This window comes from Vulpes lagopus, chromosome 5 (genome assembly GCF_018345385.1).
Source record: "Vulpes lagopus strain Blue_001 chromosome 5, ASM1834538v1, whole genome shotgun sequence".
Taxonomy (NCBI): domain Eukaryota; kingdom Metazoa; phylum Chordata; class Mammalia; order Carnivora; family Canidae; genus Vulpes; species Vulpes lagopus.
The window spans coordinates 10,890,653-10,916,619 of NC_054828.1; the positions used below are offsets into that span (position 1 = coordinate 10,890,653).

At 58.4% G+C, this 25,967-nt stretch overlaps 1 protein-coding gene across 2 annotated transcripts; it reads left to right on the top strand.

Annotated features, from left to right (window-relative positions):
* CARD10 (caspase recruitment domain family member 10) lies at window positions 1–25,242 on the top strand. 2 transcript variants are annotated; one of them, XM_041755911.1, is made up of 21 exons: window positions 1–166; window positions 342–593; window positions 1,425–1,562; window positions 3,640–3,965; window positions 7,690–7,887; window positions 8,818–8,973; window positions 9,530–9,655; window positions 10,696–10,887; window positions 12,057–12,191; window positions 12,506–12,621; window positions 13,527–13,555; window positions 14,034–14,157; window positions 19,042–19,201; window positions 19,604–19,715; window positions 20,190–20,433; window positions 20,620–20,689; window positions 21,724–21,826; window positions 23,103–23,261; window positions 23,355–23,470; window positions 23,923–24,035; window positions 24,234–25,242. In XM_041755911.1, exons 1-21 carry the CDS (start codon window positions 28–30, stop codon window positions 24,472–24,474), a joined length of 3,249 nt encoding a protein of 1,082 aa, XP_041611845.1. In that variant the 5' UTR covers window positions 1–27; the 3' UTR covers window positions 24,475–25,242. The 2 variants fall into 2 exon arrangements, with proteins under 2 accessions (XP_041611845.1, XP_041611848.1); XM_041755914.1 differs by having other exon boundaries at window positions 24,237–25,242.
* The last annotated feature ends 725 nt before the right edge of the window (window positions 25,243–25,967 follow it).

Sequence of the window (25,967 nt, forward strand, 5' to 3'; positions counted from 1 at the left end):
CCGGACGCTGGGCCCGGGCGGCGCGCGATGTGGGGGGGCCCGGGCAGCCCGGGCGGCCGCGGGCACGGGGGCGGAGCCCGGGGCGCCGCGGACACCGCCCCCCTGCGCCGGCGGAGCCGCCGCCCGAGCGCGGACCCGGGAGTCCGAGGCGGCTGCGGCGTGCGGGGTGAGTCCCGGGGAGCCCGGGTGAGCGGGGGCGCGTCCCGGGGCGCGTCCCGGGGCGGCGGCGCGGCGCGGGGGCTCCGGCCACGACGGGCGGCGGGTCCCGCGGCGACGCCCCGGGGGATCGGCGGCGCACCCCGCCCGGGCCCCCGCTGACCCCGCGCGCCCCTGGCCCGCAGACCCCGAGGACGCGGCCATGCCGGGCGGGGCCGAGGCCGCAGAGGCGGAGGAGGAGGCCGGCGCCGGCTCGGGGTCCGAGGCGGAGGAGGACGCGCTGTGGGAGCGGATCGAGGGCGTCCGGCACCGGCTGACCCGCGCGCTCAACCCGGCCAAGCTGACGCCGTATCTGCGCCAGTGCCGGGTCATCGACGAGCAGGACGAGGAGGAGGTGCTGAGCACCTACCGCTTCCCGTGCCGAGTCAACCGCACCGGTGAGCCCGGGGGCGCGGGGTCGGGCGGGCCGGGCTGAGCGCCCCCTCCCCGGATCGGCGCGCGCAGCCCTGGCGCTGGAGGCGGGGTCAGGCGCCACCGCCCTGCCTCCTGCGGGACCCCCGCCGCGACCCAGCGGCCGGCCGCGCGGTGCCCCCTCGGGCATCTGCGCTTTATCGGGCTTGGAGCTTCCTCCCACTTCCTGGGCCCGCTTGAGAGTGGGAGCTGGATGTGGTTGCCAGCGCAGCCTGATCTGGGACCTCCGGGCACCTTTCCTGTGCCTTTGATGTCTTGGGTTCTCTCTGCCCTCTCCCTCTGTGCGCCACACATTGCCCGGAGAGCCGTTTTTCCTTAAGGTCTCAAGATCCGTCAAACTTTGTGAGGGTGCCCTCTCCCACAGGGTGTGTCTTTGAACTAGAGTTAGCAAAGGGATGAAGCTCTAATGGTGGAATTTCAGGCATTGACCCGTTGGAGAAATAAGAGTAGTTTGCTTTTGGGGTAGCGGGGGCTCCTGTGTGCCACTGGAAAGGCCGGGAGTATTTGCTGGCCCTGTATCTGTGTGTTGAGGGGAGGGGGCAGGCTGGGGGTTGCGGATGGGTCAAAGCACAGGTGCCACGGCCGGAGGGTCCTGGCCTTCCTGGCTGTGGCAGACAGGCTCTCCCCACTGATGTGTTGAGACAGGCCCCTGTGTGTGTCACTGGTTCAAAAATCTGGGGAAACAAAAAGTCTGGGGAATGTGGGCCCTGAAGCACAGGGAGAGAAAGGGGGAGGAAGTGGCTAGGCACTGGGGGAAGCCCTGACCTTGACCCTGGGGCATCCCCTGCCACTCCTAGGGCGCCTGATGGATATCTTGCGCTGCCGTGGCAAGAGGGGATACGAGGCCTTCCTGGAAGCCCTGGAGTTCTACTACCCGGAGCACTTCACACTGCTCACAGGCCAGGAACCTGCCCAGCGCTGCTCCATGATCCTTGGTGAGTGAGTCCGCAGCAGCTGCTGGCGCCTCGGACGCCAGTGCAGAGGTTCCTTACCCCATCCCTGTCGGGAAGGCGCTTCCATTATCCCTGTTGAACAGATAGGGAAACTGAGGCACGGAGAGACCTGAAGCAGTTTGCCCAGGTTGATATTCTGATCCATTTAGTCTGAGTTCAGAGCCTGCACGTTTATCATGGCTCTTTCCTCCTAAAATTATTTTCAGACATGTATGTGTCAGGCGTACAGAGTTTGCAGTTTCCTGTGTAAATCAGACACTCTGGGCGACTTTAGAATAAAAAGAAAAGATCTTTACTTTTTCGTTTAGCTCAGTTTGGCTGCTGACAGCCGGGTGAGTCCTCTTTTTTCTTTGCATTTGCACACACACGCACACTCACACACTCATGGGGCCATCCTACATGAGTTGCTCCGGTTTTCACTTTTCCTGAGAACTGATTTTAGTGATTCTTGCACATTTGGTACACTTATTTGAAATGACCGCAAATGTTTATTAGCGATGCTGCGCCATAAGTCATTTAAGAGATCCCCTGTTCATGGACAGCCAGCTTGTTTCTAGTTTTGTAACATTTACCGATGATGCTGGGAACATCTTTGTATGTATGTGTATGTTTGTGCAAATGGAGGAGCTGATCTGGGAAGTAAAATTTTAAGTGTTAAATGAATACTTATCCCACCAACAGTGTATAAGGGCCCATTTTGCTGTACCCTCATGAATCCTGGAGATCACTTAAAAACATTTTTGCCAGTCTGATACATCAAAAATAATATTTTCAGTTTGTACTTCATTGAGAGATGTAGTTCACAGCTTACTAGTTAGTAAACCTTGGGCAAATGACTTCCTGTGCCTTAGGGTTTTTTTGTCTTTCAAGTGGTTATAATAATAATAATACCTACTTTATACTGTTGTCATGAAATTAAATAAGTTATTATACTTACTTGGCAGAAAGAATGAAACCAAATGTTCATGGCTACTATTATCATTATTGTTATATCAGTGATTGATGGTGAGTTGGGGTATATTTTCCTTTGTTTATTTTTTTATTTTTTTATTTTTTTAAATATATTTTTTTTTAAATATATATATATTTTTTTATTATTATTATTTTTTTATTTATTTATGATAGTCACAGATTGAGAGAGAGAGAGGCAGAGACACAGGCGGAGGGAGAAGCAGACTCCATGCACCGGGAGCCTGATGTGGGATTCGATCCCGGGTCTCCAGGATCGCGCCCTGGGCCAAAGGCAGGCGCTAAACCGCTGCGCCACCCAGGGATCCCTTTTCCTTTGTTTATTAACCAATTTTGTTTTGGAACTTACCTATTAGTAGTTTTTGCCCATATTTATTTGGTTTGTTTTTTCTTATTGATTCATAGGAGTTCTTTGTATACTGGAGCTGTGAATCCTTTGTTAATATTTATTATATTTTCTTCTGCTCTGCTCCTTACGTTTTATTTTTTTTTTAATATTTCATTTATTTATTCATGAGAGACACACAGAGAGAGGCAGACACAGGAAGAGGGAGAAGCAGGCTCCCCATAAGGAACTTGATGTGGGACTCAATCTCGGACCCCGGGATCACGCCCTGAGCCAAAGACAGATGTTCAACCACTGAGCCACCCAGGCATCCCTGCTTCTTACGTTTTAACTTTTTTGTTATAGCTTTGATTATTTAGAAGTCTTAAACAGTTTTATATGGATTTGTCCATTTTTTTCTCTTATAGCTCTTATTGACTTGTGGGAACTCTTTATATATTGTGGCTTGGAGTCTTGTTATATTTGTTATATTTTCTCCCGTTTATCTTTTAACTTCTTTTGTTACATTTTTTCCCCTACGTTGTTCATAAGTTAAAAAACTTTTGTATGGATTTGTCCATCTTTCTTCTTACAGGTTCTAAATTTTGTATCTTGATTAGGAAGGTTTCTCTACTCCGGAATTAGAAAACTACATTCCAGAATTGCCATGTAGTGTGTTTAAAGTCTGGGTTTTCCCGTGCAGGCTGCTCTCCCCCAGGATTTTATCTGCTTGGCTTGACCGCTTCTCTCCCCTGTCCCTGGCAGATGAGGAGGGGCCAGAGGGCCTGACCCAGTTCCTGATGACGGAGGTGCGACGGCTGCGGGAGGCTCGCAAGAGCCAGCTGCAGAGGGAGCAGCAGCTGCAGGCTCGGGGTCGGGTGCTAGAGGAGGAGCGGGCAGGCCTGGAGCAGCGGCTGCGGGAACAGCAGCAGGCACAGGAGCGCTGCCAGCGGCTGCGGGAGGACTGGGAGGCGGGCAGCCTGGAGCTGCTGCGGCTCAAGGATGAAAACTACATGATCGCCATGCGTCTGGCACAGCTCAGCGAGGAGAAGAACTCGGCTGTGCTGCGCAGCCGGGACTTGCAGCTGGCGGTAGGTGCTGGGGGCCGAGGGCCGGGTGGGAGGGGATGCGGGCGAGGGGCAACCTCTACCACAACTGCCTGCTGTGTGGTAGCTGGCCTGTGTCCCAGAGCCACCATCTGCTGGCTGCTGTACCCTGGGGCAAGTTCCTTCTCCGGCCTGTGCCTCAGTTTCTCATCTGTAACACAAGGATGTTGGTAGCATTGACTTCATTGAGTTATGATGGTGGTTCTCAACTGGGGGTGACATGGCCCACCGCTGGAAACACTTGGCTGTGTCTGGAAACATGTTTGGTGGTCACAATGAGGAGTGTGCTCTGGGCACCCAGCAGCCCGCAGCGTGCAGGAGAGCCGCCTCAGTCAAGAGTTTTCCAGCCCAAGGTAGCCCATTGCTGAGGTGAAGAAGCAGCCCTGGTTAGTGAGGATTCCAGAAGTTTAAAACCAAGAGTTTGAGATGCATGGAGGCCTGCGCCGCTGGGCTCAGACCTGTATTGTCATGAGCCGCTGTCGTTAAGTGTGACCGTGCGACACCCAGGTTATCCCACCGAGGCACCAGGCACCAGATTTCGTTTTGAAGCACAGACACCGAGGCTTGCGTCACGGAGGCCCTCGCTCAAGGTCACAGAGCCCTTGAGCCGGGGAGCAGCCCAACCTGGCTGCGCACCACATCGGCTAGCCCCGGCGCTGGCCCCTGCCCCACGACGACACTCTTTTGCCTCCTCCCATCCAGGTGCCATCTCCCCTCTTCTGGGTGGCGAGTGTGGCTGCGCCATGTACAGGCCGAGAAACCGAGCCTTGCCTTCTCGGCTCCTTACTGGGACCTTGTTGGGGGGCCGAGCTGGTGTCTCGGTGCTGCAGGGAGTTGTCCAGAGGGCTTAGTGAGCCAGTGCTTGTTGAGGATTTAACGGTGCCAGCAGCACACAGGACGCTCTCTCCACCGATACCGTGCGAGGCCCCCTGGGGGGGTGGTTCTGGCTGTGATTTGCAGCCCCCTCACCCATGAGCCTCCTGTCGCTGTGGTGCAGCAGGTATGCTGGGTACCGCGGACGACGGGGGGCACATGAGAGGCCGTAGGTACCGGTGTTGGGGTGTTTGGGGAAGAGAGTCCTGGTCGGGGGCATTGAGGCCGCTAGTTGAAGGGCTACCAGGCCTGTTTGGGAGTGTAGGTGGCCAATGCAAGGGTACGAGGTGACCGTGAGGCTGTCATCTGAGCATCGGCCTGGTGTTAGGTGTGAGATGGGGCTGTCGGAGGCTTGCAGACTGGCGGCAGCTTGAGCAGAGGGTGGCACTGGCACGGATTCCTCCCTGTGCCTCTGTTGCCTTATCGTCCTCATGGGAGGTGGCGGCTGCGGCTGCTGGAACCACGGTACCTGGTGTCCAGGCTCGGTCCTCAGTGCTTGCCCCGCACCAGCTACTTGACTTCTTTAGCGGCTCCTTTGGGGCGGGTGGGGGCGGGGCACACTGTTAGTGCCCCGTTTCTGGATGAGGAAACAGGCCCTGAGAGGTTGGCTAGAGCATTCTCCCAGTATCCCAAGAGTGAAGGATTTCTGACTCTGCTGTCAGCACTGCTGGGGGTGGCCTAGGGTCCCCCCACTCTTCACCACATCTGCTTTTCCTGAAACATATGTGGGGTTTGCAGTGAGGTTTTCCTGGAAGAAAAGGGTCTGCTACTCAGGATAGTAGGACGGTCACCAGCCCAGGGGAGTCAGGAGGGGCATGGCTTGTTTCACCTTTCGGTTGGGTCCCCTGCAGTGGCAGAAGTGTGTATGTGCCTGGGCGGGGGGTGCGGTGGGGTGTCGTGTGTGTGTGTGTGTGTGTATGTGTGTGTGTTTGTGTACAGTTGTCTGGGGTTTCCTGGGTGTGGTAGGGGCGTGAAGAACAGGAGGGGGAGGTGCCTCTGTGTGTCTGCAGGTCAGCTGCAGGTGCATGTTCTTATGACCATCCTGGGTGAGGTCACCTGCCCCCGGGCAGATAGTAACTGCTTTTCCCTGGTTTAGGGAACACAAGGTAAGGGATGAACTTCAACCAATAGATAAGATTTTCTTTAAACATAGTTAGCAGAAACTTGCCTTACTTTTTTGGAGCTTTTCTGCCAAAAAAGTAACAGAGGTGTTGCAGATGGAAATGAACAGAACGGCTGCTGATTCCTGTCTTGGCCGCTTGGGTCCCCTCTCCCCCACGGGCAGGTGTGCGGTGGCTGTGATTTAATACTGTGTTTTATAAGGTGCAAATTTAATGAGCTGTTATTTCTGAGCAACATAAACTTAAGGACCGAATGCTATAATTTTGTGCTCAGTGAGTTTGTACACCAGGATTAAATGCATCCGTGTTTCCTGGTGTTCGGGGAAGATTCCCAAGTGCCCTGTCTCTGAGCTCGTCGGGGCGCCTGCTGGCCGCGGGTCAGGCCAGAGGCCGTGGTGTGTGGCTGCAGTTCGCCGGAGAGGGTGTGACTACAGCCCTTGTAACTAGCTGTCTTTCTCTGGTGGTTCACAAAGCATGTTTTGTGAGGGGAAAGGAATGTGAGAGTCATGAATTTCTTTTTGAGTCCTTTGTGGAGGAGGAGTGGAGCTGCCTGACCCAGCATCCAGACCCACGGGTGTGTGTGTGCGTATGTGTGTGGTGTGTGTATGTGTGTGGTGTGTGTGTCTGTGTGTATGTGTGTGTATGTGTGTGACCCTGCCTGACTGAGGGGTGTGGGGCTACAGGCCATTTTCAAGAGAGGCCAGGGCACTTGTAGGGCACCAGACGTTGGCACGCCTGTGCAGAGCACCAGAGGTCATTGTGTCCTTATCCCAACAGTGACTTCATTTTGTGGCCTGCCACCTGCAGCTGCTCTTGTCACTGCCCAGCGCCCTTGGACCCCACATGGAAAATAACTCTGGCTGAGAGTGCTTATCATCCAGCAGACTGTGTGTGCGTGTCACTCTGGGCCAGGCCGTCACGCAGCTGCCCACCTACCACCCTGGGCCAGCTTCTGGCTGCATGCACTAAACTGGTGACAGGTTGGGGTTCTGGGATTTTATTTTATTTTTATTTTTTTGTTTTATTATTATTTTTTAAAGATTTTATTTATTTATTCATGAGAGACAGAGAGAGGCAAAGATGTAACCAGAGGGAGAAGCAGGCTCCATGCAGGGAGCCCGATGTGGGACTCGATCCTGGGATCCTGGGATCATGCCCTGGGCCCAAGACAGATGCTCAACTGCTGAGCCAGCCACCCAGGCATCCCAGTTCAGGGATTTTATAGAAAGCTGTGAAAACAGCCACCGTCACACCCACTGGCAGTTCTAAAGTCAGCCTGTGAGAATTTGAAGGCCTCTACCCATCTGTTGTCTTAAAGGGGGGCCCATTTCACTGGTGAGGAGATCGAGGCACAGAGAGGGGCCGGGACTCACTCATGGTCACACTGAGTTGGAGGCAGAGCTGGGCCCAGGCCCCGGCTCTCTCTGTTGCTGGTACGGTCCTCCTCCTGTGTCTCCTTGGCACTGGGCTGCATCACCTGCGCTCAGTGTTGGAGCTATGGGACAGATGAGTCTGTGGGGGTGAAGTACCCCTGCCCACAAGTCCTTGAAGCAGATTCCCCTGGGACTCCCCAGCCTGTCCCTTCTTCATAGACCAGTCCGGGGAGGACTCCTGCTCGGGGAACCCTGGAGGCCACGGGAGACAGCCATGGCCTTGCTGGTGGCCCCTCCCCGGACTGTATCCCTCCTGGGGCTGATCCCTGTGTTGGGCCCCAGGTGGATCAGCTCAAGCTCAAGGTGAGCCGGCTGGAGGAGGAGTGCAGCCTGCTGCGGAGGGCCAGGGGCCCGCTCCCCGGGGCCGAGGACAAGGAGAAAGACAAGGAACCAGACAACGTGGACCTAGTGTCCGAGCTTCGGGCCGAGAACCAGCGGCTGACTGCGTCCCTGCAGGAGCTGCAGGAGGGCCTACAGCAGGTGCGCGGGGCCGTGAGGGGGTGTGTGCAGTGGGGGGTGTCAGACAGCCTGCTGCTCGCTCATCCTCCTGAGGCCTGGAGAGTGAGGTTCTGGAGCTGGAGGCAGAATCCTGGCTGGCTCTTGTCTTAAGCTCAGAGTGGAGGGTCCTTTGTGCTGGGCTCTCCCTGGGTGTTTGGTCTGGGGCCTGTGGGTGGCCCCAAGAAGTCTCTGAACTTCCTGAAACTGCATCTGATTTTTGCATGTGAGCATTTTTTGTGGGGAGAGGCCTGCTGCTTCCCTCAGATTTGTAGGGGAGTCTGCAACCCTGGAAAGGTTCAGACTCCTGAAGTCTGGGTGGCCCTGGGGCTTGCCTGGTGTCCTGTGGCAGGTCAGTGGTGGGTCAGTGGCAGGGTGGGCCTGCTGCCTGGCCAATGCTCTACACAGGGAGTGGGGGATGGGAGTCAGGACTCTGCTGTATTTCATAGGGTTAGGGTGCCTGGCTAGAGTGTGGGTCTCTGGGCTGCATCTCGGGCCTGTGGTCTATCCACTTGGGCCAGGCTCAGCTCCTGTGAAGCCCTTGTTGATGTGGTTGAGGGGAGATAGGCTTTGGAAATAGCACTCATTAGCTGCCCTGGGCGGTGGGTGGGAGCCAGAGCAAGAGCTAGCGGGCCTGGTTTTTGTTTAGGAATAAAATTTGGGCCAATTTGTACAAGCACGCCCTCATCCACTTACTTCATTTCCACCCGAGATGCTCCCTGGAGGGTGCTCAGGGCTGTGGGCCGCACCCACTCTACAGATCGGGAAATGGAGGTCCAGAGAGGTCAAGGCCCTTGGCCAAGGTGGCAGAGCCAGTGGGGCAGGGCTGAGGGCTGTGAGTCCCCCTCCCTCCTGCCACAGTCACTGTGGGCCCCGGGCCTGAGGCTGAGGCAGCCTCTGAACTGTGATCCTTAGGAAGCCAGCAGGCTGGGGTCCCCAGGCTCAGAGCGCATCCTCCTGGACATCTTGGAGCATGACTGGCGGGAGGCCCAAGACAGCAGGCAGGAGCTGTGCCAGAAGCTGCATGCCGTGCAGGGGGAGCTGCAGTGGGCTGAGGAGCTGCGGGACAAGGTAGCAGCCCTCCTGACCCCTACCCTGCCCCCTGCTTTGTCTCTGCTTTGTCCCCACCTTCCTCCTGGCTAACAGCCTGGATCCTGGAGAGGGGAGGGTGCTGGGCATCGCCATGGTGCTTTAACCCACCTGCTCGGGGCATCTGTTGTGTGCCAGGCACCATGCTAAGACATGTGCATCCATTTGTTCTCGAAAACTGAGATACACCAGCAAATAAAACAGAGCTTTCTGCCCCTGTGAAGGGTAAACTCTGGCAGGGGAGACCACAGTACTCTGTGCACATCTTCCTAAGTCAGTTACTTGACGGAGCAGAGGGTCAGCACTGTGCCGGAAGCGGAACAGCATGGTCAGGGAGGCTGAGGTTGGTCGGCAGGGTGTCGTTATTAGTGTTATCCCCATTTTACAGGGTAGGCACCCAGGGAGGTGAAGTCAGTCTGTGGCCCAGGCTACCCAGCTGGGGAGGTTGAAGCTCAGGCTAAGCTGACTGGGTCCCCAGCCCTGTGGTCTGACCTGGGCGCGTCCCGCCCCGCTTCACCCTACCCCGCCCGGCCCACAGTACTTGCAGGAGATGGAGGACCTGCGGCTGAAGCATCGCACACTGCAGAAGGATTGTGACCTGTACAAGCACCGCATGGCCACGGTCCTGGCCCAGCTGGAGGAGATCGAGAAGGAGCGGGACCAGGTGAGTCTGGACGCTGGTTCTCATATGAGGAGAAGTGGACGGGACTAGGATTGTAGCTGGAGGCTTTCATGGTGCAGGACTGATTTGGGAGGGGCAAGTAGGCCTGCAGAAGCACAGACTCAGGCCCTTGAGCACTCAAGATCCATCAGCCTCACCCCCCCTGAGCACACCTGCCTCACTTGAGCCCCCGTTCAGGAAGGCTGGTCCTGGCACCTATTGTTTCTGAATCCCCTGTGCCCTCCACATCAAGGACAAGGCTGACACAGGTTGGTGCTTGCAAATATTTGCCTTTGAAGAAATTCGCCAGAGTTCTGGCTCCCTGGGTACCATGGCCTTCATCTCCTGAGGCCACAGGGCAAGCCATCTCCTGTAGGTCCCCCCCTTCCTTGTGGAGGGCTCTCCACGCAGGGGGATGGGCAGGAGGTTTTGTCCTGGCACCAAGTTCGAATCCCACTGGAGGAGTTGACGTCTACACATTAGAATGAGCCTCAGGGGCCCCTGGTGGGTGTGGGGAAAGTGCAGGTGACCTGGTGGTCTCTGGTGGGCCCAGGAACCTGTGCTGTCTCTGTCCCTACACTCTCACTGAGGCATTGGGTGACAGGTCCTGGCCATGGTCCAGCTCCCAGGGACTCTGGTGTTCATGGTGGGGACAAGCACTTTGGGTGCGGTGTGCTGGGTTTGAATCTCAGCTCCTCCACTAGCTGGGATGCTGTGAGTCAAGCCCGGGGCACATGGTGGGTTGCTCTTGGGAAATAGTATGACCCTGGACTGTGCACCTCCACCGCCCCAGGTTTGAATCCCAGCTCTGTCCCTGCTGGTCAGGCTGTCTATAAAATGAGAATAAAGAGAACTTGGAAAGTTCCACCTTGGAAAGTTCGCGTGAAGATTAAACGAGCTGATGTTTAGCACCGGGCCCGGCACCCAGGAAGTGCTTTGTACCCATTTGCCCATGGTTTTGTTGCCTGCCCCTGTCTGAGAGGGTAGAGGGCAGGACGACTGGGCCAGTGTGGCCCCTTCACCCCACTGCCCGCTCTCCCCAGGCCATCCAGAGCCGTGACCGCATCCAGCTGCAGTATTCACAGAGCCTCATCGAGAAGGACCAGTACCGCAAGCAGGTGCGGGGCCTCGAGGCTGAGCGGGACGAGTTGCTGACCATGCTCACCAGCCTGGAGGGTGCGAAGGCCCTGCTGGAGGCACAGCTACAACGGGTGCAGGGCGGGCCCTGCCTCAAGGTGTGCAGGGTTAGGGGAACAAGGGTGGCAGTGGGAATGCTGGGCTTCTGGCGGGAGCTCCTGGCCAGGCTGGGAATGTGCAGGACCTGGTGGGAGATGTCAGCCCGGCGGTGGGGCTCCACGGGCCCCATGGGGAACCCTTAGCTGGGCATGGGACAATACTGGCCCTGGGAGGAAATCTGGGGGTTCTGATGGGACCCTCACCGTGGGTCAAGAATGTGCTGGTCTGGGGGAGCTCTCAGCTGGGGTGGGCTTGTTGTATCAGGAGGCAGGAAAGAGGTGCATGGGTTTCTGAGTCTGGGGTTTGCTCCTGGGGCACTAGGGGAATAGTTTGATTTTGATTTTGGTTTTTGTGGACACTTGGAGACATCCAGCTGCACAAGGGCCTGAAAGCCCCTCAGAGACCAGCTAGTTCAATCTGCTCATTGTATGATGATAGGCCCCAGAGAGGGTCAGGGGCTGGCACAAGGTCACACAGCCAGCCGGCACCCCTTTCAACCAGATACTAGTCCTTGGACCTCTGTCAGGATCTCTGCCTTTTCCTATCTTGGGTTTGCTTAAAGATGATCCCTTGGCCCCGTGTCTGGTGCATGGAGCCTGGAGGAATAGAACAAAGGAAGCGTGCATCCTTCACTTCTCACTTCTTGAAATTCTCAGTGGCTTTTCTGCTTTTAGGTAAAGACAAAGCCCCTTATTGCCTGCGAGGCCTGAAGGGTGGGCCCCTTCCTCCCTCTAACCTTGTTCTCTGGGTCACAATCTTTTAATTCCTGGACTGTGTCTCAGTCCTGCCCGAGGGCCTTTGTGCATACCATTCCAGCTGCCCAGACCATCCTTCTCAACTTTATCTGCTCAACACCTACTTATCCTCATGTCCTCTGTCCAAACCACACTTTCTCTGGAAAGCACTGTGTTGCCCCCAGTAGGGTGGGCCGTTTGAGTGCCTTCCCCACCCTGGACACCTTCCTTCCCTCCTCCCTTGGTAGTTCGGGGTTGTTTCCTTTATCTGTCTGCTTGTTTACAGTCTGTCTCCTCTGGGCTGTGAGCTCCATGAGGGCAGGGATCCAGCTGTCTGGTTCTCTGCTGTGTCCTTGTTCCTGATATTCAGTAAATGACTGTGGTTGGCGCTTGTCCTGCCCTGCTCACCTCCACCCTCCTCCTTCCTGTTGCAGGCTTGTACCTCCTCCCATTCCCTGTGCTCTAACCTCAGCAGCACCTGGAGCCTCAGCGAGTTCCCCCTGCCACTGGGAGGCCCGGAAGCAGCTGGGGAGGCGGCTGTCATGGGGGGATCTGAGCCCCACACCTCGGTAAGATACCTGCCTTCCCTGAATGTGGCGGGCGCAGGGTGCGGATGCTGCTGGTGCTCACTAACGCGCAGTCCTGTTTCACATGCGAGCACCTGAGGTGCCCAAAGGCTGACTGCCTCATATAAGCTCGCCCAGAGCCAGCTTGGTGCTGGGCCTGGGTACCAGGAGACTTGGGACCCTCACTGCACACCCGCAGAGCCCTCCACCTCCACCCGGGGCCCTAATTGGTACCTATGGAAGGGGCACAAAGTAGGCACATTAAGGTGCAGGGGTCATGGTGGAGGTGACCCAGACCCTACTGTGGCCATTGGCAGGAGGAGGCCACAGACAGTGAGAAGGAGATCAACCGGCTCTCCATCCTGCCCTTTCCCCCAAGCGCTGGCTCCATCCTCCGCCGGCAGCGTGAGGAGGACCCTGCACCCCCTAAGAGGTAAACGGGGTGGGGAGAGAACAGTCAAGGCTCCAGGAGATGCTGCTGCCACGCCTCGAAATGGCCACCTCCCAGAATCCCCAGTGCCAGTGTCAGGGCCAGGCCAGCGCCTCCTTTGACTGCCTTAAATGGCTGGAGCTCTTGGGACCCAGCTTCCCAGGATTCATAATCGTGTCCTGGGTCAGGGGCTAAGCCAAGGCCAATGGGCGGAGTGGGCTGAGCCCCTGCTGAGCACTAGCCAGAGAGCCACTGGGGGGCAAGCCTCAACCATCCTAAACCTGGGGGGAGGCCTAGGTGTTGGGACTGGGGAACGTGGAGGATGTTCCAAGGGGTCCGGGACCTCAGGCTAGAAAGCAGTCCCCGTGTTCAGTTACAAGCGGCAAATACAGTCCAGAAACACCAGGCTGTGTTTACTGGTGGTAAGACCAAGGGCAGGGGGACGGCCTGCGTCCTGGCATATGGTTCCCGTCCCAGCGGTGGCCCAGTACGTTGCCCTTAATGTATTCCCTTACGGGTGCCTATCCCGAGGCTGTGATCAACATGGGCGTGATTGATTGGACCAAAGAGTCCACCAGGACTGGGGTGTATGAGCATGGGAGCAGACATGGGAGTGGTGAATGACAAAGGCAGAAAGTAGGGGTGAGGTGAGGGGGTGAGAGGTCAGGGGAGGCCTCCAGGAGGCGGTGGCATTCCAGGCCAGGCCAGGGGGCATCTGAGGGGGAAGGACGTTAGCTTCTTACCTTGTGAGTTTAGGGGAGCTGGTTGGCACAGCTGCCCTGGGATTGGGCCCCCCCACATGGGCTTGGGGGCTGCAGGACCTCTTGGTGGCCAGGGTGCAGGGGGAGCGGGTAGGGGAGGGCAGAGTATGCTCTGTGCCTCAGCTTCTGTCTCCCCCGCCCCCTCAGGTCCTTCAGCAGCATGTCCGACATCACAGGTAATGGCCCTCAGGGACTCCGTGGGTGGCCTTATCTGGGGTGGGGGATGGCTTTCCAGCCCACCTGAGGCCTACATGGCCAGCTCTGCCCTCGGCCCTCTTTCCTGAGGCCCCACTGTGCCCTGGGCCAGGCAGGGTGACTGTGCTTGGGAGGATCCTGGGGAGTTGGGCCTCACCACTCACCTTGAGCCCAGGCCTGCTCCTTGTTCTCACACCTGGCTGCGCCATATGGGCTCCCCGGTCCCAGCCTGCCCTCCATCCTCTCCTGGGGAACTGAAGGGTCATTCTGGGGCTGGCCCTGGCCCAGCCCTGAGCCCAGTGGGTCTGGTGTGCTTGGGGCCTCAAACCTGCCAAGGTCCTGGGCAGTCCCTGGGCTTGAGGGGCTCACCCCTTCCCACGGGCCCTGGCTTGCCCCGATTTCTTGGTCTGGCACCCCAGAGCCTCAGTCCCCCCTCACCGCACCCCCCCCCCCCCCCAGGGAGTGTGACGCTTAAGCCCTGGTCTCCTGGCCTCTCCTCATCCTCATCCTCCGATAGCGTGTGGCCTTTGGGGAAGCCTGATGGCCTCCTGGCCAGAGGCTGTGGCCTGGATCTCCTCAACAGGTACTGTGGCTGCCTGGGGGGGTGGGGGTGGGGGTGGGGGAGGCAGATGGGGGACTTTGGGGGACAAGTGCGGGGTGGGGGGATCAGCGGCTAAGCCAAAGCCTCATGCAACTGTAAAATATTCAGGTTTTCAGACAGACACCTGGGATTCAAATCCCATCACTGTTTCTCATCTACTTGGTGCCCCGGGCTGGTCACTTCTCTCTCTGGGCCTCAGTTTCCTCTGCTGAAGGTGGCCCGTGATCTCTTCTGCATGGGGGTGTTTGGGGATCTAGGACTTGAGTCAGTAAAGCACCCTGCTCTGCCAGACGTGTCGGTAGGTGCTCAGTGAATGGTCATCGTTACCCGTACCTGAATGGTCATCGTTACCCCTACTGATCCTCTGCTGGCTGTTCCCCGGACTCTGAGCTCCCAGCAGGTCGGGGCCTCCCAGCAAAGTTTTGTGCTGTGGGTGGGGTGGGGCCACTGTGGGAGCCCTGCAGCTGTGCTGGCCACAAGCCCGTGACAGGAGTCATGAAACAGATCAGCTCAGCCGCGCTGCAGGCGAAGTGCTCTGTCATTGTTGATTGATGAGTGACCTCCCTGGTCACTGGAGGGTCTGGGGAGGGCGGGCAATGGAGGAGGCCGTGTTGAGAACGTGGCCTTCGGACTCAGGGAGGGAGGGCAGCTGGGGAAGAGCAGAGGGCAGAGGGTGGCTGTGCCAGGAGGGGGAAGGGGCCGGGGCCGGGGCGGCGCTGAGTCAGGCTGGCTGTGAGTCAGGCGGGAAAGTGTGGACTTTGGCTTGTACACTCCGGGAAACATGGCAAGGTTTGGCTGTGACTGCTGGCTGCCTCACAGCATTCTCCCTGTTTGGGGGAGGTGGGTGTTGTTATGATTACTCCTGTTTTATAGAGGAGATTGAGGCTCAGAGGGGTCAAGCCACTTGCCTGAGGTGGCACAGCTGGAAAGTGCCAGGGTGCCCAGGTCCATGGTGACCCGATCAGATTGGGATTTTGGGAAGGGCAGAGGAAGCACTGAAGGTCAGAGCCAGAATGTGGGGATGCGGGATAGAAATGACAGGTCACACAAGAAATCGGGGCAGAGCAGGATGGGCCCGAAGCAGCCTGGCTGGGCCCCTGCCCCCACCCCTGCCCTCCGGCAGCAGGCCCAGTAGGACATTGTTTCTCCCAGTGCAGGACGTGCTTCTGGGGGAAGGGGCGGAGGCGCCTCCCTTCCTGCCTGCCTCCCTTCCTCCAGCACAGGGGTCCTGGCGGCTGTCCAGGGGGCACCGGAGCTGGAGGTTCTGGCCCAGTCCCTGCTGAGGCCCCGGGATCACAAGAGCCACCTCTGTAGTTCCTGGGGAGGAGGGAGACACGGGGTAGAACGCAGATTGGGGTGGGGGCAGGGATGGTGGACTGAGAGGGAAAGATGCAGATAGATGGGTGGGGAGGTGGGGAGACCTGGACTGGCGGGTGGGGTGCAGCCTGTGTGCGTCCAGGCCGCTGTTCTTGCGCAGAGCACAGTGGGAAGAAAGATATTGGGGCTCTGTCACCTGCTACAGGGAGATATTGGGCAAGTCACTACATTTCCCAGGGCCTCAGTCTCCCGCTCTGTGACATGGAGTTGTCGTGGGTTCCAGTGTCTCCATTGGAGCGCTTGGGACAGTGCCTGGCTCAGAGTGAGTGGTGACGGTAGCTCCTTGTATTGTGATTGCTGCTGCTGCTCAGTTCCCAGGGCTGGTGTTTTTAGCCCCCTCATACAGATGATGAGAAGGAGGCCTGAGGACAGTCAGGAATTTGTCACCAAGGCCGCTCGGTGGAGTCGGAGATTCCAAAGTACCTTCCTTCTCGTGAGCTACTTTCAACTCATGTTCGTGGTTCGTGTTCACTGCGTGCTGGGCCTTTGCAGCCTCCCAGTCTCCTCTGCCCTTCCAGAGTCCTCAGGCCCTGGGGCAGGGCAGGGGTGCGGGACAGTGGGTGTGCTGGGGCAGGCTGGAGGCTGGACAGACAGCCAGGCCGGGCAGGTGGGGAGATAGTGAGGAAGAGCCAGAGAGTGTGCATGGGGGCGCTGAGCAGGGTGAGCACTGGGAGAGGGTTGCTGGGCGAGTGTCAGGGTGGGTCTCCCTGGTAGGTCACATGGACACTGAATCTCTGGCACTGACCACCTTGCCTGGAGAGGTCATTGCTCTACACCACCCACTGGCTGGGCAACCTTCGTCAAGTAATAACTTTGCTGTGCCTCAGTTTCCCTCTTCTCCAACATGGAGGCTTACAGATGGTTCCCAGGGGGCTGTTGGGAGGATTAAATGAGATAATTTATGCGACAGACTTGAACCTGAGCTTCATGGGTCCCTGGCCTGGAGCAGAGCAGTCATGTGCACTGCCTGGGGGTCTTCCCACAGTGCACTGGGGCGGGGGAGAACATATTGAGGCTACACACACTGCTCAGAGTGGGCGGAATGAAGGACTGGCCCCGTCTCCCTCTGTGACCTGCCTCCTGACTAGACACTGAGGGGAGGGGCTGGTAGGTGGGTACCCCTACCGGTCACAGGTTGTGTTGCTAGAGACCCAGGAGTCCAGAGGTTGGGGCAGGCAGCCCCCGCCCCCCACTCTGTTCCTCTTTCCCCCACCCCTGTGCACTTGTCTGAAGCCTGTAGCTGAGAGGGACCCAATTGGACCTGGCCCCAGGGAGCCCCCAGGTGGACTCTTCTCCCTCCCCCGGGGGGGCAGTAGAGGCCCAGAGAAGTCACCCCGTCCCTCAGGGAGTTGGGCCAGGATGTCCTGAAGGAGGTGCTACCGGAGTCGCATGGGTGGGAAGAGCAGGAAAACCTGGGGTTTCAGGGATTGAGAGGCTGGGGGTGGGGATGGTATGCCAGGGGCAAGGGGTGAGGGGCAAGCAGGTGGGACCCCGAAGGGCTGAGTGCAGGCTGCTGTCTGGGCTCTCACCTGGGGTGGCCCTGATGCTCGGTTGTCTGTGGGTTTGAAACAGGTGGGGAAAGTGTGAGCCACAGACAGGTGACTTGTTCTGAATCACACTTGCTAACAGTAGATGTCTGAGTTTTACTGGGCCTCAGTCTTACTCCACGTTCTAAGAGCGCTCCACGTGTCATTCACCCAGCCCTCCGATGCGGGGGGTGGATGCCCCTGGGGCTGCCGAGGAGCAGAGGCTAAGCAACCAGGCCATCTGGCCCCCGAGTCCCAGCCGGTCCCACTTTGTTCAGACGCCCCTGACCGCACCCCACAGACACCCAGGGCACATGCCCGAAGCAAAAGGATCACGAGACAATAGCTGGATTTACTTGAAGGCAGGCTGGCTTACATTTTTTTATTCCATTTTAATCAGAAATCACGCTGACCGTGACCTTGTGTATTTCACAACCAGGGCTCAGGCCTGCAGTTGGACGTTCCCTGGAGCCCCCTGGTTCCCACCTCTACCTGCATTATCTTTACATTTGTCTGACCCTCACACCCACAGTGGGAGACTGACGTCATTGTCCTGGCTTTATGGATGTGGGGACAGAATCAAGCAGTCAGCTCACTTGTCCAGTTAAGCTGGGGTGTGCAGCGGGACTGTTTCTCCAGCCCTGGGGCAGCATAGCCAGGCCCAGCCTCCACCCTCCCATCTCTGGTGGGGCCACATCAATGCACCGGAGCTGGGTGGGGCTGAGGTTGCCTATGAAGGCAGTGCAGATGCCTCTGGCACCCATGTCCAGTCGCAGCCCTTCAGGTTTGGCTCTGTTTTGACTGAGGGAATAGGAGCCTGGAAAGGTTCCAGGAAGGTCAGAGACCCCCCACCCCCCCACCCACCCCCCACCCCACATGGGGGCTGATTGGGTTAGAGCCCTTGTATCCTTGCCCACGCCATGCTGGCAGCAGGGGGCAGTGTGGCTGTGTGGGCTGCAGTTGCCAGGGGGAGTGGGGAGGTGAGAGGACACTCGGGCTCTCCTCTTCGCTGATGCTCTGGCCAGGGGGGTCACAGAAGGGAATTCCAGGCAGTTGTCTCTGAGCTGGCCACAGGGACTCACCAGTTCTGTCCAGGGGCAGGAAGAGCCCTGCTATGATGGGGATCTGGGTGCCACTTTGTTTCCTCTGCCCACAAGAGGAAGGCCAGACGCCTTCATTCTGTGCCCTCCTCAGGCTGGCTCCAGCTAGCCTTTTCTGGGAGCTGTTTCCCATGATGGTAAATTAGTTAATTAGGACAAGGAGCTTAGCATGGCGTCTGGCACATGGGGAGCACTCAGTAAGTGTCCGCTGCTGCTATTATTACTGTTGTCACTCAGTCCTTCCACACATCCTGCGTTCTGCGCTCCACACCTCTGCCTCTGCCAGCCCTTCAGCTTGGAACACCACCTCCTCTGTCTAGTCCCGAGGCGCCTCCGAGGTTCGCCACCACGGCGTCGCCCTGCAGCCCCGTCCTCTGGGAAGCTGCTCCCATGGCCCGCTGTGACCGTCTCTGGTCTGTGTTGTGTTCTAATGGTGACCTTCCTCCCTAAACTGTGAGCAGAATGAGCTTTTATTAGTCAGCTGCCCTGTGCCATGCACGCACTGTGTTTGGTGCTAGGATCCCGGAGCTGACCATGATAGCACGCTGGTTCTGAGGGGGTTTCTCCCGGCGAGGTGCAGATGGTGTGGTCCCGCAGGAGGCCCGACCCCACCACCTGCAGGGGTCTGGGAGGGAGAGGTGGCTTTGGAACTGAGCTTTGAAGGATGAGCAGAATTTGCCAGGCAGAGATGAGGGGGAAGGGCATTTCCAGTGGCACCACAGGTGCGGTGCCCCCCCCTCCCTGGGGTGGGAGTCATGGCACATTCGAGGAGGGGCGGTTTGCTGTGCTGCTTCTCCCAAGAAGGTTGAACTGAGTCAAATCCTGATTGAACTCTGATTCCCATCTCCCTTCTCCCTTCCCAGGTCTCTGGCCATCCGAGTGTCTTGCCGGAGCCCGCCGGGGGGGCCTGAGCCCCATGACAAGGGCCTAGATGGCCTGTCCTTCCTTGGGGACAGCTGGTCTGGGGCCGTGGTGCGGAGGGTGCTCTCCGGGCCGGGGTCTGCCAGGGCGGAGCCGAGAGAGGTGAGGTCCCACTCCTCGGGTTGGGGGTGGAGCCATGCAGTAGCTGGGGCGGGACGCCCTCTGATTGGTGGGTGTAGGTTCCTGGGCGGAGCTTCTAGGGGTTGACCGATGCCGAGGCAGGCTCGGAAATGACTTGTGGGTTGCCCTACCTCAACCAGCAGCGCATTAGATCTGATTGGGCCGGGGTGGGAGGTGGGGCAAGCCCACGTGGCAAAAGCCAGGTGTGCCACCCTGGGCGGGGAGTCCTGTTGATGGGAGAAGGGTCTGATTGGATAGATGCCCTGTGAGACAGGGGCATCGGAATTACGGGACAGATCATCCCCACCCAGTTTTCTGCTAGCCCCAGGGCTGTGTTGCCTGGGAAGCTCACTTCTTTCCATGCCTGCCTGGGTCTTCTCTCAGCCACCGGCAGAGGCTGCTGGCCTGGAGGGGGCAGGCCTGGAAGGTGAGGTCCAGCAGAGAACCTTGCCCTGGAGCCAGGTGTCCACGCTCCCCTTCCTGATGGACTTCAAGGGTAAGTCTGGCCCAGGGCAGGGAGGAACTGGGGACTTCCAGTCCTAGAAGGGTGGAGCTGACAGCCCAAGAGACAGCTCACCCAGCCCATTGTGTAGGCCGGACAGCCGAGGCAGGAGAGAGAGGAAGACAGACAGACAGACAGACACACACACACACACACACACACACACACACACACAGAGCTACCTGACTCTCAGCAGTGCTCTGCCCTCCCGCAATGCTGCCCCCTTGCTGCTTGTCCGTCTTCTAGACAAGGAACACTAGACAGGAGTCCAGAGACCTGGGTTCAAGGTCTGGTTCTGTTCCTAGTAGGCTTGGTGGCCTTGGGCAGGTCCCTGTCCTCTCCGGGCCTCAGACTCTTGCTTTAAGAAGGGGAACATAGCATTTTGGCAGCATAGGCCTTGAAAGGGGCCTGTTCCCTGACTCTGTCCTCCTCTTGCCCTCCCTGCTGCCCTTGCCCTGCCATGTCCAGCCTGTCAGTCCTTCCATGAGGCCCTAGATGCCTGGACAAAGGGGCTGAGCACTGAGCCCTTCTATATTCGAGCCAATCTCACCCTGCCTGAGCGCGCAGACCCTCATGCCCTGTGTGTGAAAGCCCAAGAGATCCTGCGTCTGATGGACCCGGCGTACAAGCGGCGGCAGGAGTGGTTGTGCACGCGGGTTGACCCCCTCACACTGCGAGACCTGGACCGGGGCACTGTGCCCAATTATCAAAGGTGACGCAGAACCAGGAGTCTGGGGACAGGTCACACAGGGAGCCAGGACCAGGATGGGAGATTTTTCCTCTCTTCCTGCATGGTCCCTCACGATTCTCTGCTAAAGCATAAGGGGACTGAGGGTAAGGGCTCCCTTTCTCCCTACAAATGTGTGATATGATCCCTACTCCCCACCCTACCCTGCAGAGCTCAGCAGCTCCTAGAAGTTCAGGAGAAAGGCCTACCCTCCAGCCGCCACCGAGGGTCCCGAAGTAATGTAAGTGGTGCTGGGCGGGCTGGCAACGGCTTGGGATGAGGGGCTGCTGGGAGTGGGGTCCCAAAGGTAGAGGCCAGGTTCCATTCTCTGGCGGCCCCAGGGGGAGGAGAAGAGGGAGGCCCCCACCTCACTCCTTCCTCTGGACATGGTTGATCGTCCTCCACATGCCCGGCACACAGAGCAGTAGCTGGGCTCTCTGGCCAGGGTAGTTCAGAGGACTGAAGGAGGTAGTGGGGGCCCCATGTGCAGGAGCAGGCCTGGCCATAATAAGCACTTGACTGAGTGGCAATCACACCCCCTTTGTCCAGTCCCCTGGATAAGGGCCTGGCTGGGTGAGCCTCCTCATGTCCACATGGGCAAAGTGAAGCCACGGTGCTAGAGGGGATGAGGACTTGGGCTCTGGAGCCAGGTTGCCTGGGCCTGAATCCCAGCTCCACCACATGCCAGCTGGGCAACCTTGGACCAGCACCTGGCCCTCCCTTGCGGCTGTGTTTCCTCCTCTGTAAAACGGGGGGAGGTTATGTGGCCTGCCTTGCGGGCTGCAGTGACTTCATGACATCTGGGGCTTAGTGCCTGTCACATTGTGGCCAGTTGACACCTGGTGGCTGTTGGTGTAATTAGGGCTGTCATTGGGGTTCTGCTTACATGAGGTCACGTTGTTCATTCATTGGAAGAGGTCCCACAGCTTGTCTCTTATGTGACATTAGCTTCCTTGGATTCCTGGGCCTCAGTTTCCCCACCTGTAAAGCGTGGGGTAGACCTCAGGCACCTCTAGCTCTAACTGGCTCTGACAGGGTTGTTTCCCTGGGTTCCCTGGGCCCATAGGGATGTTGCCCTCACCTGCCTCCTGCTGGGGGTGGGGTGGAATGGGGAAGCTGCACTGGGCCATGTAGGGAGGTGGCTCTCCTGCTGACCCAGGCCTTTCCATGGAGCCTGGACAGCAAGGGCAGCCGGGCCCCCTCTGCTGGGGGTCTCCTTCATCCTCTCCTCCCTGAGGTGCTCCTCCTTCAGGTGCTCCTCTTTTCCCCTCCCAGCTGAAGAAGCGAGCCCTGGACCAGCTCAGGCTGGTGAAGCCCAAGCATGTGGGAGGCTCTGCAGGGGATCCTCCAGAGCAGCTGCTGCTGGAGCCCTGCTCAGGTGAGCGTACCAGTGCAGAGGCACGTCCTGTGCTGGTCACGGTGTCCACGAGTGTGCACATTGGGGGTCCTTGGGCCGTGGTAGTTCCTTTGGCCTGAAAGAGCCTGCTATGGGGCTTCCATGGGGAGCAGGGCATCTAGGGGCCTGAGAGACAGGCTCCCCCTAGGGGGAGATGGGCCACCAGGGTTGAGGGAGCCACATGGAGGAGGCAGATGTGTGCACATGTGGGATTGTGGGTCTGTATGACTTTGGGGCGCGCAGTGAGCATGGGTCTGTTCTTGTCTGGAGGAGCAGGTGTAGCTGTGCTTCTCTCGTGTGTGCTGGCGGCTGCCGTGGAGACCCCTGAGTGGGTCTCTGGAGGCAGCAGGGGGAGCCCTTGGGTCAGATCAGGGAGGAGGACCTGGGGGAGCCCAGGTGAAGGAGCAGCAATTCTGAGAGGCAAGAAGATGGCAGTTAGGGAAGACTCCCTGAAAGGGAAATTGTTAGAGGTAGGGTTTTCAGGGATGAAGAGAGGTTGGTTCTGGGCAAAGGCCTGGCTGTGCAAAGGCACAGAGGTACAGCCATGTGTGATGTGTGTGCAGGGCACCAGGACAGCAAGTGTCTTTCACACACCACCTCTGTCATGAATTGTGCTTGGTCCAGGAGACACCGTGGTTCCTCCCCTCAGAGCAAACTGCCTCGTGGGGCTGCTGCCTGCCAGTCAGATAATCCTATCTGTGAACATAAATACAAAGTATGACTCATGTGCTGGAGGAGAACCTGATGCTTTGGGGGTACATGCACGGTGTGGGGCCGGGGAAGGTAGAGCCTGGGCTCTGAAAGGAGAGTTGGGATTATCTGGGCCAGGAGATGCTGGGGTGGGGCTGGGCCTCCCCAAGTCAAGCTGAGGCCCTGTGATTGGAGGCAAGTGTTGGGGCAAAGGCTCACTGCCTCTCTAGGCTCTGGCAGGGCTGGGTCACCATTGTGGAGGGTGTGGGCTTCCTGAGGGTCACAGGAGGTCACTGGCACATTGAAAGCAGAGGAGTTACAGGATCTGACTCTGGCTGCTAAGAGGAGAATGGTCTGGAGTGGGCAAGGGCGAGGTGGGGGATGGGGCCTGAGACTTCTGTAGTGGTGCCAGCCAGGAGGGGGCAGCTCTGCCTCGTGTGTGTGGGTGTGCGTGCGCGTGTGTGCGTGGACTTAGGAAGGGAGAAGAGATGGGGCGCCTGAGAAGATGGAAGAGGAGCTGGGGACCCTGTCTGCACCCTCATCTCTTCTGTACCCCACCCTGCTGTAGAGCCAGAGCGGAGCCTCAAACCTTATAGCCTGGTGCGGCCACTGCTGGTGTCCGCCCTGCGGCCTGTGGTGCTCTTGCCTGAGTGCCTGGCGCCCCGGCTCATCCGCAACCTGCTAGACCTGCCCAACTCCCGGCTGGACTTCCAAGTGTGCCCAGCAGGTGAGTCTGTGCCCATGGAGGGGAGGGCTGGGTGACACCTCGTGGACAGCCAGGCCCACTGGCCCTTCCTCCCTGCCTCTCACTGCTCTGCAGAAAGCCTGTCTGGGGAGGAACAGTGCTCATCATCAGCACCTGGAGCCCCCAAGGCCCAGCCTGCCACCCCTGGGCTGGGCAGCAGGCTCCGTGCCATCCAGGAGTCTGTTGGGAAGGTAGGTGCTGGGGTGGGGGGCTGCCTCTGGGCCGAGAGCCAGAGTCTGAGTGCAGGCCTGTGCTGCTCACTTGCAGAGGTGCTGGGCTAGTCCCTACATGTCCGTGGGCCTGTTTCCTCACCTGTGAATGGGAGGCTGGGCCAGTCATACATGGGTCACCTTTGCGGTGATTGGCTGGTCCATCCCATCTCAGATCCACTGCTACTTTGGGGGCTGGCTAGGGGCTGCCAGAGATGGGGGTGGTGGTGGGGTTAGCTCCATCCTATTGATGGCAAGCCTGAGGTTCAGAGTGGGATGTGACTGACTTCCCCATGCCTCCTGCCCCTCCCTGTCGCCAAGGCTCTTGTGGAGGGGGACACAGGCCCCGTAGAGGGCTGTGCCTGGGGCCCTGGGGGGCAGGGAGGTTCGTGTCTCTGGGCCCGAGTAAAATATAGCCTCAATCTCCTGAGAAGAAGCACTGCCTGCTGGAGCTGGGCGCACGGGGTGTGCGGGAGCTAGTCCAGAACGAGATCTACCCCATTGTCATCCACGTGGAGGTGACAGAGAAGAATGTCCGGGAAGTCAGGTAAGGAAGAGGTGGGGGGTGGGACCAGCCTTTCCTCTTCTTTGGATATCTCTGTCTCTCTGTCTCTGTCTCTGCCATCTCCTCTTGTCTCTCTGCATCTGTCCTGTTCTCTCTCTGGCTCTCCAGATCCTGGCCTGTCTCTGTGTCCCTGTCTGTCCTTGCCCAATGCTCTGACCACTGCCCATCCGCTCTCTCCAGCAGGGGTCTGCTGGGCCGGCCGGGCTGCCGGGACTCAGAGCTGCTGCGGCAGTGCCACCGCTCGGAGCAGGTGCTCTGGGGGCTGCCCTGTTCCTGGGTACAGGTGCCAGCGCATGCATGGGGCCACTCTGAGGAGCTGGCCAAGGTGGTGCGTGGCCGCATCCTGCAGGAGCAGGCCCGCCTCGTGTGGGTGGAGCGTGGCAGCTGCATCGGAGGTGGTGGCAGCAGCAGCGAGGCCTGAGGAAACCCTTCTGATGCCTTTGGCCACTTTGTGCACCTCAGAAGCCATCGGCGGCAGTGGGGGGACCCTGGTGTCTGCAGCAGAGCTGGGTCCTCCCCGTCCTGAGCCTTCCTAGACCCTTGGACTCCCATGGCTTTGGGCTGCCCCCACCCGAGCAAATTTCCGGGAGCCCTCGGGGTGGAGTCCCCACCACCCCTCTACTTGCTGCTCTGGGCCTTTTGTGGGTCCCTGTGTCTCCGTGATTCTACTCGCGGGCCCCACGTATGTGTCTGCGTCCTCGGCCTTACTGCTCACTGGGAGCATCTGAACTCTCATTCCTGTGCACAGGTTTACACACCTGGATTTTCACGGCAGGCACATGAGGTCTCCTGGGTTCTCAGGCCCTTCTGTTCAAGGAACCCCGAGCCCGTCGCCCCCGGCCCACTCACGTTTCTTGTGTATACCTCCACACGTGTGCTCCATGGCTTCCCTGGCCCACTGTGGCCCTCATGTCTTCTCGTCATGTGTGTGTCTGTGGTTCTCTCCTGTGTAGCTGTCTTACCCGGCCCCGGGATGACACCGGGGCATTCACTCTTGTGTGTTCCTGGGGAGCACACCGAGGACGATGTTCTCACAGCGCCATCTCCCTGCAGTGACTTGCTTCTCAGCGGGACTGGAGGGGGAAAGGCCGGCTGCTCTGTCACCAGAATGTACGGCTCGTTGATTTTTAATGGGCCTTCTTCACTCAGAATCTGCACATTATGGAACATTAAACATTTTGTCATAGAAGCGGGTGGCCTTTTGCTTGCTTGCCTTCCCTGGCCCAGGGCCCCCTCCCCACTCCCCCCACTTGTCCCCACCCCAGATCGACTGATACTACCTCTCAGGCCCCGCTTGCTCCACGGGGAGGGTCAGATTTCGTTCCTGACTCATCCCAGAGCCGCCCGCCATCTGTGCTGGCATCACCTTACCTGCCCCCGAATGACCGAAGAAAGGCCCCACAGATGGGCCACCTCCATGCTCTGCCCTGCCTGTGTCTGACCATCAAAAGAGGGTCCCCTGCAGAGGAGACACTGAGGTTAGCGAGGTACTGTTTTGGCTTAAGTGGCTCGGCTGCTGAGTCCAGGAGACCAAGAACAGACCCTCTGTGTTCAGTCAGGTCCTGAGACAGGTCCACCGGAGAGACGACAGCCCAGGCGGGATGGCTACAGGGGGTGCTGCTTTAGCTTAGGGTCTGGGATTCCTTGGAGAAGTATTTATGGGACCTTTGTGCTTGAGTGCTGTCCTTGGTCATCCTATGACAGTCCTGTCACAGTGATGAACTTGGGTCAGCCCCTTGAGGTTTGGGGGGGATGGGTTACTAGGTAGAGGGAATCTCCAGAGCAAAGTTTCAGAAGCAGAAAATGGGTTGAGTTTGGCCACCTGGGGAGTGGTGGGAAATGAGACTGGGGAGTCCAAGTTCAGGGTTGGGGGCTGCCTAAATCTTAGTGTCTTATGAGGTCTGGCTCAGACAC